At 34.8% G+C, this 14,414-nt stretch overlaps 5 protein-coding genes and 1 non-coding gene across 6 annotated transcripts; 2 read left to right on the forward strand and 4 right to left on the reverse strand.

Annotated features, from left to right (window-relative positions):
* Positions 1 to 538: 538 nt before the first annotated feature.
* On the reverse strand, positions 539 to 2,277 carry LSB3 (Lsb3p; the record flags this gene model as incomplete). Its single annotated transcript, XM_001643494.1, has 2 exons — positions 539 to 1,841; positions 2,231 to 2,277. The coding sequence occupies 2 exons, from the start codon at positions 2,275 to 2,277 to the stop codon at positions 539 to 541; spliced, it is 1,350 nt and encodes a 449-aa protein (XP_001643544.1).
* Positions 2,278 to 5,370: 3,093 nt separating this feature from the next.
* Positions 5,371 to 7,395, forward strand: Kpol_1008p26 (proline--tRNA ligase; the record flags this gene model as incomplete). Its single annotated transcript, XM_001643495.1, has 1 exon — positions 5,371 to 7,395. One exon carries the CDS (start codon positions 5,371 to 5,373, stop codon positions 7,393 to 7,395), a length of 2,025 nt encoding a protein of 674 aa, XP_001643545.1.
* Positions 7,396 to 7,755: 360 nt separating this feature from the next.
* Kpol_1008trna3 lies at positions 7,756 to 7,828 on the reverse strand. Its single transcript has one exon. It is a non-coding gene; the product is annotated as a tRNA-Ala (tRNA).
* Positions 7,829 to 8,656: 828 nt separating this feature from the next.
* On the forward strand, positions 8,657 to 9,457 carry ECO1 (Eco1p; the record flags this gene model as incomplete). The annotated part of the gene is made up of 1 exon (XM_001643496.1): positions 8,657 to 9,457. The coding sequence occupies one exon, from the start codon at positions 8,657 to 8,659 to the stop codon at positions 9,455 to 9,457; it is 801 nt and encodes a 266-aa protein (XP_001643546.1).
* Positions 9,458 to 9,879: 422 nt separating this feature from the next.
* On the reverse strand, positions 9,880 to 11,424 carry CDC14 (phosphoprotein phosphatase CDC14; the record flags this gene model as incomplete). Its single annotated transcript, XM_001643497.1, has 1 exon — positions 9,880 to 11,424. One exon carries the CDS (start codon positions 11,422 to 11,424, stop codon positions 9,880 to 9,882), a length of 1,545 nt encoding a protein of 514 aa, XP_001643547.1.
* Positions 11,425 to 12,228: 804 nt separating this feature from the next.
* Kpol_1008p29 (uncharacterized protein) lies at positions 12,229 to 13,845 on the reverse strand (the record flags this gene model as incomplete). The annotated part of the gene is made up of 1 exon (XM_001643498.1): positions 12,229 to 13,845. One exon carries the CDS (start codon positions 13,843 to 13,845, stop codon positions 12,229 to 12,231), a length of 1,617 nt encoding a protein of 538 aa, XP_001643548.1.
* Between the last annotated feature and the right edge of the window lie 569 nt (positions 13,846 to 14,414).

Consider the following 14,414-nt stretch of genomic DNA (forward strand, 5'->3'; position numbering starts at 1 on the left):
CCTGTTTCTTGGAAACATATCTACAAATTATACGCGCACACAAAGCGTATCCAATTTGTGACAAGTTAATATGTTATTAAGGACCCTACCCTTCACAATACAAAAAATTTTCCACATTTCCATTTAAGAAAAGCCATTAAGGTTTTTAGGGCTAAGAAAAAAGACCATATTTCCCCATTAATTTAATTAGGATAATTCCGCAGTCTACCCGAATATTACCGATATTTACAATTTTCCAAGAAAAAATTTATTTTAAAAAAATTAAGGGGGGATTTAAAATTTAAGAGTTAAAGCTTAATTAAACAATGGTTAAATATGGAGTCTAATTGGCAACCAATGCCCCTTATGAGTAAACTTATGTTCCCCACCATTAAATGCTAAATGGAATTCAAAAAGATATCCGTTTCGAAAATTTTATAAAATATTATTCCCTTACCAAAATAAAATTTGTTTAAGATAAAAGAGTCGAAAGTGTTTGGTCGTTTTTCTTCAGAAGACTGGTTCTTGTTAAAGTCAAACATTGATTGGTTTTTAGACTCTAAACCAACTCAACATAATTGGCAGGGAATATACCTTCACTAGTATTTACTCTACCAGTCCACCAATCGTCCTGAGAATCGGATTTTTTCAGAATTGTAATTACATCACCTTTCTTAAATCTTAGATCTCCAGATTCTTCACCGGCAAAACTATATAAGGCAATTGCTTTTGGAGTTGAAGAAGATTGGCGTGTACCACCAAAGCTTGGTTTTTCAGCAGCTGGTCTAGAATGAGAATCGCGATCACGATTTTGAGAAATTCTGCTTTTGGAAAATCTGTTTGATAAGTCATCTACATCACGGTTACGGCTACTGCTGTCACGATCGTAATCACGATCATAGACCTCATCTTCCCATCTGGTGTTTGTCCTTGGAGCACTACGCCTATTTGATGATCTTCGTTGACTAGCATAATAGTCTCTTGCATCTGATCCTTCTCTATCATCTGAATAATAATCATCATCTCTAGTTTGTCTTCTTCTGCCATCGTCAAAACTGTCGAAATCATCATCAAAATCATCATAACCACCACGGCCGCCACGAGAGCCACCTCTAGATCTTCTTGAATAACTGGATTGATCTCTATCTCTGTAGGAATAAGAATCGTCATTTGTACCGAAGGAATCTGGGATGTCATTATAGAATTCACTACCTTCATCGAAATCGTCATCGTAGCGGTCATCACCACGTTGGTCAAACCCAAAAGCTCTGGATTCTAGAACACGGAATAATGGGTCAGCATGAGGAGGTGCTCTAATTCTACCGGAAAGAATCATTTTAGTTGTACATTTATTACCATAAAACTTTCTATTAGCCTCTCTTCTTTCAATAATGACGGAACCTTCAAGTGATACACCTGCAAATAGACCTTTACTTTTAGAATAAGAATAGACCGATGAAATGGCACCGGTAGAGGCAGTTGCAGCGTATTCAGCAGTTCTACCTAGTGGACCTGCTGAGACGGAGACGTTACCACCTAAAGTAATTGTACCGAATTCTGAGAAAGACTTGACGGCGTCCTTAGTATTTAGAATGAAGACGAAATCTGTCAATTCTACACCGACCATACCACCGGCACCACCACCGGCCAAACCGATTGCAGAAGGAGCAGACCAAGAACCGTCTGGTAATCTTGCCACTATGACACCAGAACCCGCTCTACCAGAGAACAAAAACCCAGCTTTGAGCACAGTGATGATTGCCAAACCTTTTGCCTTCCTCAATACATGGGGTGGGATGACTTGGTCGGCACCGAACACTTGGTTAGGTTTGACGAAACTTGCCAAGACTTTAGCAGCTTTTCTGTATTAAAAACATGAATTAGGCACCAAAATGCTTTCCCCCAAAATAAGAGGGAAGATACAATAAAACAGTGCGGTTAAAATTAGAGTTAGTAAATGTCATTTCAACTGAGTATAGAATAAAATTGGTTTGAATCGTATAGGAGGCAAAAAGAAAAACCATATAAAAGTGGGATAACTTGTTGAGGAGTTGCAAATATGGATGTGAGAAGTGGGACGTTTCAGGAGGGTGGAAGGGTACTTAATTTGAAATTGTAACAATTTAGATGTTCCCACGTAATATAAAAATTTCATGTATTGCGACAATCCAGTTTTCTCTTGATATAGCAATGGTGAGACCACCACGATTCAAATGGGGGAATAAAATAAAATTATAAGAATTGAACATACTTTGTTTCTGATTTTAAACTTCTTGGAATTGGATTATTTAGACCCATTGTTGAAAGGTATTACAGTTTAGGGAGTATCTAAGTTTGATCTGCCTGCAATCCAACTAAACACAGTATCTCTTTATATACTGGCGACTATGAAGAAATATGTCGACAAGCAATAAGAGCAAACTGAAGTAACAACAACTTAAAGGGCCAAAAAAAAAAATAATCAAAAATTGCAAGTTGTTATATTTATTCTTAAAATGGGCTGAAATGTATTGTGAAGTGAAATAGTGTTAGGCTTAACCATTGTTCAAGATGGATAATGAAATTTCGAAATTCGTTCGAAACTCGAAATTCGAAATTCGAAATTGGAAAACAGGGAAAGGGAAGGGAAAGGGAAACGGTGATGATGAATTCGGTTTGTTTCGAAAAGAGCCCATAACTAAGAAGAAGACGTCGTCATGATGGACGGTACCGCATTTCTAGATAGTCGTTCTGTTGGGAAAGGGACGGGACGGGACGGAGAAGAGCGAGTCGAGAGATAAAGAAGGGAAGTTTTTGATGATGCGCCAGGAGAAGAGAGGTCCCAACGTCTGAAAGGCCAGTGTGTGTCGAGTGTGGCCAGAGAGAAAAACAGATGCGTAACTGTATCATCTCTAACTGTAACATAGCTGTCTGTCAAGCCTTCTTAGCAAACAATCCGGGTAACCGCACTCCCCCTATTATTACTGCTATGCTTGCCTTTGCACTCACACGGCCCAGAGGTCGTCTTTCTTTCTCTGAGGGAAGGGAAAACGCTTCTGGAAAAAACCGCAACAGGCGGAGAGGACCCACAGGACAGGACGGGACAGGACAGGACAGGACAGGGCACGGGACCAGAAAAAACATAAAAAAAGCCTCGTCTCGTCTGGGCGATAGGCGAACAGGTCAAACAGAGAGACTCGCATTCGCTCACTATACAATTGTGTGTGTGTGTGTGTCTTGATGCATCTTATAGTAGGTGAATGCGTCTCTTTGTCCAGGGAAATAGCCGCCGATGTTTGTTTGTCCTGTGTTGCTTTTCTTTTCTTTTTCCTTGTTATGTCTTGTCTTGAGGGAAAACAAACGTGACTAACTGGGAAAAACGCCCGTTCCTGTATTTCGTTTTGCAGATCCACACGTTAAAATGGAACAGTACTCGTCCCACCGGCAACTGGAAACAACACACAGATCTTCTTGTGTTTGGCAACTGCTATTTCCAGGTAATAAGGGATGGGATAACTTGAGTGAGATTCCATCTCTGTTCTTCTCATCATCATCTTCATCATCAACTGTTACTCTCTTCAATGTGCCACAAACGATAATGCTAAAACACACACAGACACACACTCATTGAAAACAGGCAATAAAAAAGGATACGGTACAATTCGAGTCTGATGCGATGAGATGAGATGAGATGAGATGAGATGTGTTCGTGCTGGCACAGGTATGCTCGGAAGGGGTGAACAGGCAGGGTAACAGAAGGAAACCCATACCACGTTTCTTTTCCGAAGTTCTCCATCGTACTTTCACCCCATTACTATATGGGGAAGTGTGCTTCCGATTGAAGCGAAGTTTCCTAGAACAGGAATTTTTCTATATGGGTATAGTCTGTTTCCAGATATGGTACTTACTTCCTGTTATAGTAACCTATTACCGTGAACGGAATAAATAGTCTTTTTTTTTGGGTTTCTTAAGCCCCAGAACAAGCAAAGAAATTTATACAAAATACGTAATTTATCAAAAAAGACTTATAATAAATAAATTTCAAACTTCGATGAGAACTCGATTTATATAAACTTTTAATCTACTTTAATGTTCGAAACACATTTTTCAGAATGAATAAAATATTTAATTAATTGATTGGGTTGGCTTGGATTGGATTTGAAACTTCTATAACTTCTGTTTGGATCTGCTCTCTCTAGGATCCCTCTTTTGCGAGAAGTTAGATCGATTTGTCAAGGTTCCCATCCATGTCATGAATTGATAAAAATTAAATAGATACACATGTATTGTTGAATAATGGAATCCCTAATGACATTCTCATTTTATTTCATGCTCTCTCTCTACATGAATGAAATTCTTTAGTTCATATCGGGTGATTGATTATTTAGAACCAAACCGTCATCATGGGGAGAGAATCGAAAAAGAGACCTCTGTTCGAAACCGAATTGGAATCGCATCCCCATTCATTGTTCTTTTCTCTCTCTCTTTTGCTTTCTTCATACTTGATTTATTGTTGAAGATTCGATATGAATTAGAGAAACTGTGACGTAGTCAAGAGCCAGCAGCATATATAGGCATATATATATATACGGCATTTCGAAAAACAACGTCGAATATAGGGATCACACTAGTTAATTTGGTACCTAGTTATTGTAACTGATTTTCCCTGTTCCGTGCAAGATACCCATCCATCGAGTCTACTATGCAGTCTCTCTGTAACTGAAAACCAAATCAAATCAAATCTACTGACGTTCATTATATGACATGGCATTCAACTACAGACAAACTAAACGACCACCTGTACAATGACAAGTTCTAGCCACTCTGATCTACGATGCTCAGCATTGCAGGTTGTATACCTAACTGATGTCATTTATACTAATGATATACCACTGGAGGCACTCAGACTTCTTTATGAAATTACTTGGATCATACTTTCACCAGATATCACCATAAACGAATACACACTATACAATTATATTTTTTTGTTTGAATTTTTTTTTTCAGTTTGGTCATCCAAACATCATCGAATTTCAATCTCATCAAGCTTTGAAAATTTTGAACAAAGAAATGAACATTGATGAAAGAGAGAGAGATTTGATTTCGATGAGATGAGATGGGATCAGAAAAGATGTAAAGAGCATTTATATCCAGTGGTTTATCAGAGATTCGTTTTTATTGTACTTTTGTTAACTTTGGTTTTGTTTCGGTTTATATAGAATCACTATTGATCAAATCAGCAAAATAATTAAAAGTTTGAAACAAGATTGTGTTTTTACCTTTAATCTGACAAGTGTTTAGATCTATTTTAATATACAAGAGATATAACAATTTGTTTTCCCTCTCTCTCTCTTCTCTTTTTTTGTTAGATTAAGTAAATAATATCAAATAAAAGTAACTTAAAGTAAAGGAATGTCTGTTGAAGAATCATTTGCTAAATTGTGTATGAACGAAACTCCTCCATCTGGTGCCGTCGCTGTTAAATCTTTGGTTTTTAAACCAAAGACCGCCAAGACTGCTACCCCTGTCCCAGTGGTTGTCATTGCATTGCATACTACTAACACCCCTTCTGGTGTAGTAGCTTTAGAGTCAGGTTCTAAAGACCCAAGATTGGCTCGTGATGAACTTTTTGCATCTTTCTTTAAATGTGAAACTGCTAAAAAATTCACTTTGGCTCATTTAAAGAATGCCGAATCCCCTATCTCTGTCTTGATCGATGATCAATTAGTTAACATCGATGACTCAACTGTCTTACAATTAAACGATGAATTATCAATTAAAAAAGATTCTTTATTCGAATATTTGAAAGATTTCGAATCCTCATCAAAGATTGTTAACTTTGCTCAAGAAGTTAAAAAGGAAGAACCAAAGAAAAAGGCCCCACAAGCTCAAGCTAATGCTGCAATCGAAGATGCCAAGTTGATTGGTATCACCGTCGACAAGGCTTTAGATTTCCCAGGCTGGTACTCACAAGTTTTAACCAAGGGTGAAATGTTAGATTACTATGATGTTTCTGGTTGTTACATCTTGAGACCTCCTTCTTACGCTATCTGGGAAGCCATCCAAAAATATTTCGATGCTAAAATCAAAGGTTTAGGTGTTCAAAATGCTTATTTCCCAATGTTCGTTTCGTCTCGTGTCTTGGAAAAGGAAAAAGATCATATTGAAGGTTTCGCTCCTGAAGTCGCTTGGGTTACAAAGGCTGGTCAATCTGAATTAGAAGAACCAATCGCTATTAGACCAACTTCTGAAACTGTTATGTATCCATACTACGCTAAATGGATCCAATCTTACAGAGATTTACCATTAAAATTAAACCAATGGAATTCTGTTGTCAGATGGGAATTCAAACATCCACAACCTTTCTTAAGAACCAGAGAATTCTTATGGCAAGAAGGTCACACCGTTTTCTTAAATGAAAAAGAAGCTCAAGAAGAAGTTCTACAAATCTTAGATTTCTATGCAGGTGTTTACGAAGAATTGTTAGCCGTACCAGTCGTTAAAGGTAAGAAGACTGAAAAAGAAAAATTCGCTGGTGGTGACTTCACTACCACTGTTGAAGGTTACATTCCTCAAACAGGTCGTGGTATCCAAGGTGCTACTTCTCATCACTTGGGTCAAAATTTTTCTAAAATGTTTAACTTGTCTGTCGAAAACCCATTGGGTCCAGACCATCCAAAAATCTTTGCTTACCAAAATTCCTGGGGTCTATCCACCAGAGTTATCGGTGTTATGGTCATGATTCATTCAGATAACAAAGGTTTAGTTATCCCACCAAGAGTTTCTCAATTCCAAGCCGTAGTTGTTCCAGTTGGTATCACCAAGAAGACCTCTGAAGAACAACGTAAGAAGATTCATGAAGCTGCTAGAGATGTTGAAAGCCGTTTGAAGAAATCTGATGTCAGAGCCTTTGGTGATTACAATGATAACTATACTCCAGGTTGGAAGTTTGCTCAATATGAATTGAAGGGTATTCCATTGCGTGTTGAAATGGGTCCAAAGGATATTGAAGAAAGCCAAGTTACTGTTGTTCGTAGAAACGATTCTCGTAAATACACCGTTAAATTGTCTGAATTGGAAAGCCGCATCCCTGAAATTATGGACGAAATGCACCACGACTTATACGAAAAAGCCAAGGAATCTTTTGACACTCATAGAGTCATTGTTAATGAATGGAAAGATTTCGTTCCAGCATTGAACAAGAAGAACGTTATCTTGGCCCCATGGTGTGGTGTTATGGAATGTGAAGAAGACATTAAGGAAGGTTCTGCAAAGAAGGATGATGGTGAAGAATTCGAACAGGACGACAAGGCTCCAAGTATGGGTGCTAAATCATTATGTATTCCATTCGAACAACCAGAATTAGCCGCTGGTCAAAAGTGTGTTAAGTGTGACCGTGAAGCTAAACAATACTGTATGTTTGGTCGTTCATACTGATCAATTTTAAAAAAAACTAACTGACAGATTCCTATGAAGTTTGGTTTGCTTTATAGCTGTTGAGGCATATATAGATCAATCATATATGTTGGTGCATAATTGTATAATAATTATAGTCACTCATAAATTTGTGTCAATTATTTAATGACTCTCAGTGCATAGAAACTGAATGTCTATGTAGTGTGGTCATTTTGACCGTGTGTATTAATCGAAAAAAACAAGAAAAATGAAAGCTTGAATTAAAAATTGATCATCCTTGAGTTAATATATATGCTCCAGTGGTAACTTTTGTTGATTAATCTTCCACTAATGTAAGAACTTGATAGAATACGTTTATTATCATTTCAAAAAAAAATAAATTGGACGAGTCCGGAGTCGAACCGAAGACCTCTCCCATGCTAAGGGAGCGCGCTACCAACTACGCCACACGCCCATAATTTGATATAATTTAGTTAATAAAATATATAACTAGTTACATTGATCAAGAACAAATCATAATCGTTTTACCATTTTTAATTCTTCATAACACACTATTTCACTATAGCTAATCATTTACCGTTTATATTTATCGTTTTATGCAACGAGTAAACTTAAAAAAGGCCGATTCATTTTAGAGGAAGTTCAAAATTATCAAAAAATTGGTTAGAATTATTAAAGAAATTACTACATAATTCAATTTGTAATTTTGATCACCATTCAGAAGTCATTGAAATACAGAAAGGAAAACTTATATTGCTTAAGAGGTCTATTCAAAGTAATCTAGTATAAAGGAAATTTTGCTTTCTCATCCTCTATAATAAAAAGGTAGCGACTTGTAAAATATTAATGAACAAAACATTTTTGATACCTGTACCAGAAAAAAAGTAACCATAGGACTGCAGACATACAAGTCATAAAGTTATTACTAAAGCAAGTATACTTTGGATAATCATTTTTCCATTATGCAGTATTCTGATTTTCTACTAGAGTTGGTTTAACTTCTTCTATGCTTAGAAACTAGGTGAAAAAACTTCAACAGCATAATTAAATTACGATCTAATACCAATTATTTATCGTTCCATCGATTATCAATTACATTAGAGCTCCAAGCAGCGTTGTCATGAAGTATGATTTGATTAACAATGAATAATTCATACTTGAAATAACGCGTAATTCTATTATAAGATGAAATGAATTGAAATCGCGTTAATCACCAACTAGTTAATCTTTAAGAACTGGTACCAATGAAGATATTAGAAGGTATAACCTAAACATATAGATAATGGCAATATATAGATCTAGAAAGGTAGGTAAAAGGAACAGCAATAATGAGACCAAATATGTCCAATCAAAGTTACAATTTGGCAAAAAGGAATCAAAAATAGTCAAATGCCCAAAATGTGAAATGACTTACACTTTAGGTTCGATTGATGATAAGAATGCTCATGATAAATATCATGATCTTCATCTAAAAGGTAGGAAATGGTCTAATAGATGGGGGTCGTTAGTTCGTATTCCTACATTAAGTAATATAGCTGAAATAACACCTCCATCATCATCAAGAGCATCTGTACTAACGACTGGTCTTCCAATTGGAGATAAAGTCGTTATGATACAACCTGATAATGCGAACGAAGTAAAGGCAACATTGGAAATACTAGAGATTGTAAATAACGAGTTGAATGCCCCCCATGATGAGAATGATTTTTGGTCTTTACCAAATGAATCAGGAAGAGCATTCGTATATATTAAAAATGATAGGGCAGTTGGGGTTATAACTATAGAAACTCTAGAAAAAGAGAGGTGTAGGTGGATGGTCTATTCTTCTAAATCTATAGTTGCAAATATTAGACCAAATTTCATTCTTGGAATATCTAGAATTTGGGTTTGTAAGACAGAGCGTTGTCATGGCATAGCCAGCGCCTTACTTGAAGCTGCTAGAAACCATACAATATATGGCAAACCTGTGGAGAAATGGGAGATAGCTTGGAGCCAACCCACTGAAAGTGGTGGAAAACTTGCATCAAAATACAATGGCGTCACCCATAAATCAGGAAAGTTACTACTCCCATGTTACATATGATCACTACTCTATGTAATAAATTTGTTTTGTTTCAAGATATAACTAATTATAACGACATTTGCATTTCATTTCATTTCATTAATATCTATAATCAATTTAATTAACGAAGCCTTTTTAATTATACATAATATAATATATATAAACCATTATTCCAGACTTTAGAACAAGATCATACCTGTTGCTCAGTTACCTAATATATGAATATAAATGATAGTTCAAGATGGTAACTATATGATATCTTTAAGATCTTAAATTTCAATTTTATATCATAACTTGAATAACAATAGTTTATATTAACTTTTAAAATTTATTTCTTAATAATATATAATTTATTGATTAATTATTTGGTGTTTTTTACTCTTCTATTGTCGAAATGCCTTAGACTTATATGTATGGTCTAACAAGTAATGCAATGTATGGAATTACTTTTTAGTGGTACCGCTAATTTTTCTTACACCAGCACTAACTGCTCTCTTACCAGATATTATACGTCTATTCCTAGGTAGGAGTTGCTTTAGTACTATATCATCACTTTGCATCATCTCTTCATCTGAATTATTAGTATCATTTATGCTTGTAGAATTTTGGGTATCTCTATTTTTTTCATTTGTGTAGCCAGCGCTTTTTGAATTTTGTTTATTAATATCTTCGATGGTGTTTGATCCATTTTGCCCTTTACGAGGTTGACCTGGTGAAGTCTGAGGTACAGCCGCAGTTTGAAAACCTGACCCAGTTAGTGCCATCTGTTGAACACTTTTCCTTCTTTCACTAGGTGGAGTCATTGCTAGATCTCTCATTTCACTATCTTCATGCTCAAAATTTGATGGTATCTTCTTGCCTTCCCTCAACCTTTTCTTTTGGATACGGTATTCCTCCAAACTAACCAATGGGTATAAATCTCCTATTATTTCGCTTGAATCCAATGATAATTTCATTGTATATTTCCATTCCCTGAAGTCATTTTGGTGCAAATACAACCAGTGCTGTTGTGGACCAACAACCATACCTGGCCTTATAAATCTCATAAAACCTATACATTCATTGGCAGTAAATCCATGTGTATATATCAAGTGTGCACCAATCAAACAACCTGTCCTACCTAGACCAGCTTTACAATGAACTGCAATTTTACCACCTTTATTAATGATTGTTTCAGCAGCACCAACAAAGTTTTTCACTATTGACATATCAGGACATGTACCGTCCTCGAATATCATATCAATGTGCTGAATGCTTAAGTCTTCAAAATGTTGCTTATTGTACAGATGAGAATTCAATCTAACAACTAATTGGACATTGTTCTTAGAGAAATACTTTAAAACGCTACGGAATGGTTGGTTTAGATGGGACTTCCCTGGGGAAGAGGTAACACCAATTGAACGATTTGACTCTTGTGGAGAAGCAAAAGCAATGAAATCTGGAGTTAACACGTTAAAGTCACCGTTTTCAACACGTTCATATCTTTCATACGTTTCCAAGTTAAAAGATTGAAGATCGATCAGACCCTTTTCTTTTGCTCTCCATACACCATAAATCACGTCTTGGATGGTGATCTCAAAATCAGCATTTGAGTAACCTGCATCTCTGAATGGCATAAATGGAGGATCAACTTGAGCTAAGGGTTGTAAAACTTGATGAGGAGTCCAACCTTGAACTAAAACCATATAACAACATAACATGCATGCTGTATTAGCTCTTTGTCTTGTTGAGGTCGAAGAATAAAAGACGACCGATTTCTTTGCATTCTCAGGGTCATTTAAGATTTCATGAAATATTACAGCAAATCTATACAAGTGCCCAATATTCATAGGACCGAAATCTAAATGAAAGCTGTTGTAGAAGATAGTGTCTTCTACAGTGAAAAAAACCATGTCATCGGTATCTTGTGGTGTGTAATCATAAGCACCCAGGTAAACCCTGCTCCTTAGGAACTCAATGGTATTATCCAAATAAACGCTCTTACGCATATTATAAACAATTTCAATAACTTTATTCGATCAAAGGACTTTCACAATGCTTCGTAATGATAATGATTCAATAATATGTTGAACAGATACTATTCTTTTGATATAAAAATTCTCAATACTTCTATTTCAATGTTAAGATTCAAAAAATAAATTCCTTCAATGGATCTCTGCCAATACTGCTACAATAATTAGGAGTTACAGTGGTAAAATATATTCAAACTGGTATCCAAAAATCGTAACTAAAAGCTTTAAAGGCACATTATATTGCTTCTAATCTAAAATCTCATCCAAAACTGTCTTATTGAACTTTCATCATAAAGCTTTCTTGAATTCATTTATTTACCATATTTCCTAATCAGGACAGCGACTTTTGTTTAAATTCAAAGAAAGATGAAAAAAAAAAGAAATTACACATGGTCACGTGACAAATTACTCCAGAAGGCTCATAATGAAGTTGAAACAGATTTTAAAATGGATTACATCGTTTTCCTAGATTAATATCCTAACTTCAACCAGATTCACATTCTTATTACACAAAAGTTCTATTATTTTGATTTTATTACTCTTTCCTCTTTCACACCTTTTTTTCATCTAATTCAATCAATACCTTTAGAAATATTTGACATTGATTGGTATTGTGGCCCAATTGAACAAGACACAAATGGTAAATTTTTGGTATGTGATTTGAATTAAATGCAAAATTTATAAATATTCTAATAGTAATTATAAGTTTTAAAGTCCATGAGTAAGGAAATTCTATATTCCTTAATTTGTAGGATGTGTGATTTTGATGGATATGAGATTTTACTGTGCCAGTATTTCCTTATTGTGAGGCACATTGATTTTTAGTGGTTTCAAACAGGCTTTTTTAGCTTCAATACCTGTCTCTAGTATATTATCACCATTATGGTTCTTGAGCAGCAATCCATTAAATATTTTATTGCTTTTTGATACAACTTCATTGACCTTTTGATTCTCCAAATACAACTCTTCATATTTTGTTCTTTGCAATTTATTTTGCCTTTCTGACTTGGTATATCTATCCTGAAGGTTTTCAATAATACGAGATAAACCTGCATTCTCTCTTTTTAAATAAGATATCTCTCCGATCTTCTCTTCAATGTCCTTTGATAATTGACAATACTTCATTTTCAAGACACCTAATTCTTGGTTCACCTCTATTAATTTGTCTTGTGTGAGCTCGTTATCTTGTCTAAGATTTTTCAAATCTACCTCTTTGCTAACTATTTTCTTATTTGCCTTTGATAGCTTTTTTTTCAAAGATGTTAGCTCTGATTTTGTTTTGTCAAATTCATTTTTGATGTTTTCACTTTCGAACTCTGTCACTTGCAATCTTTTTAGCGTCTCAGAATTCGTCTGTGTAAAGGTTTCATTCATTTCAGACAACAAAATATTTTGAACATTTAAAGCGCTAACTTTCTGTTCCAGAATTTCACAATTTGCCGATAATTTCTTGTTACATTTCTTAAACTTTTCTTCGCTGTCACCTAGTTCCCTAATTTTTTCTTCTTTTTCCTTAATTCTATCTTCCATAGCTTTCAAGGTTTTTTTATTTTTTTGAAGATCTGTTCTATAAGCAGAATTATTATTATCGAACTCAATAAGTTTAGCTCTTGTAAATTCTAAATTACATTTAGCCTCTTTTAAAACTAATTTCGTTTCAGCTAGTTCATTCTTTAAAGAGCTATTAAGTTCTGCTAGCTTTTGTTGTTCTTGAACTGTTTCCTTTAATTTTCCACTTGCCATTTGAATTTGAGATTTTTCCAATTCTTTTAATCTTACCGTCGATTCATCAAATAAGTTTTTCCAATATTTGACCGTCTCCTGTTGTTCCAATATTTTATCATTCAGTTGAGATTCCAATTTTTGCTTTATGTACTTCGAACACATTTCTTTTGTATTAAATGCATTTGTGATAGAAACACTTAGTCTTTCTAGCTGTTCCTTAAAAGAGATTCCTTCTATGTGTTTTAAATTGACACCACATAAAGTGAACATTCTTTTCACAATTTGTGTAATCTCATCATCTTGAGGATATAGTTTATCTTCAATATCGTCTTCTCTCTTTTTCAAGATAGATTTTTGAGATGAACTTGATTTAGTTAAAATCTTTTGGATACCACTTTTGGAAACTTCTTTATCTTGATCAAATATTAATATTCGATTGCAATCAAAACGAATTTTAGGATTTTTTTCTTTAACAACCATTTTTTCTAAATTTTTATTTGAATTCCTTTGCATTGATTTCTTTATGTAATCAGCTTTTGCTTCTTCCAAGTCCGAGTTTTCTTTTTTGACTTCAAATATTGGAGTGACAATAATGTCATTGTCAGTGAGTGACGCCGAGCTATCGGGAATATTTTCGTCGTTGATCTGCGTATAAACAATATTCCCAGTCATATGTAGTGAAATTATTGCTCTTTTAATCTAGCTTTTCAATTTTAAATATTTTTTTCTGAACTTTTCCCTGAATATATTGATATCTTTAATTTTGTATATCAATTCTTTTCAGTAATGTCACATTACTCAAAATATAGAAGTTTTATAGGGAACATTCTTTAAAATACATTCAAAAGAATGCATGTTTTTAAATAGACACTGATTAAATCTATCATCCACAAACAATGATGTTGCTCCTGATGGAATAAACATTTAGTTTTGGTAATCACAAAAGCATACCATGCACCTCAACTTCTGCTATTGAGCCTCAAAAAGATGCAGTCCAATAAAAAAACACGACAACAGCCAGACAGATATAAACAAGTAACTCGACAAAGTTTGATGACTGTAACCATGCTTAATTTATGAAGGAAGTTAGTTTCTCTGACAACGATGAATTGACTGGGAAATTTAAAATTGACTGTATATTGCCAAGAAAGCCAGATGCAGATACAGAGATGGCAAATAAAAGCCGAATAACAACATTTAAAAGACATAAATAATGAATGCAAATAACATACATCTATTAT

This window comes from Vanderwaltozyma polyspora, genomic scaffold (genome assembly GCF_000150035.1).
Source record: "Vanderwaltozyma polyspora DSM 70294 KpolScaffold1008 genomic scaffold, whole genome shotgun sequence".
Taxonomy (NCBI): domain Eukaryota; kingdom Fungi; phylum Ascomycota; class Saccharomycetes; order Saccharomycetales; family Saccharomycetaceae; genus Vanderwaltozyma; species Vanderwaltozyma polyspora.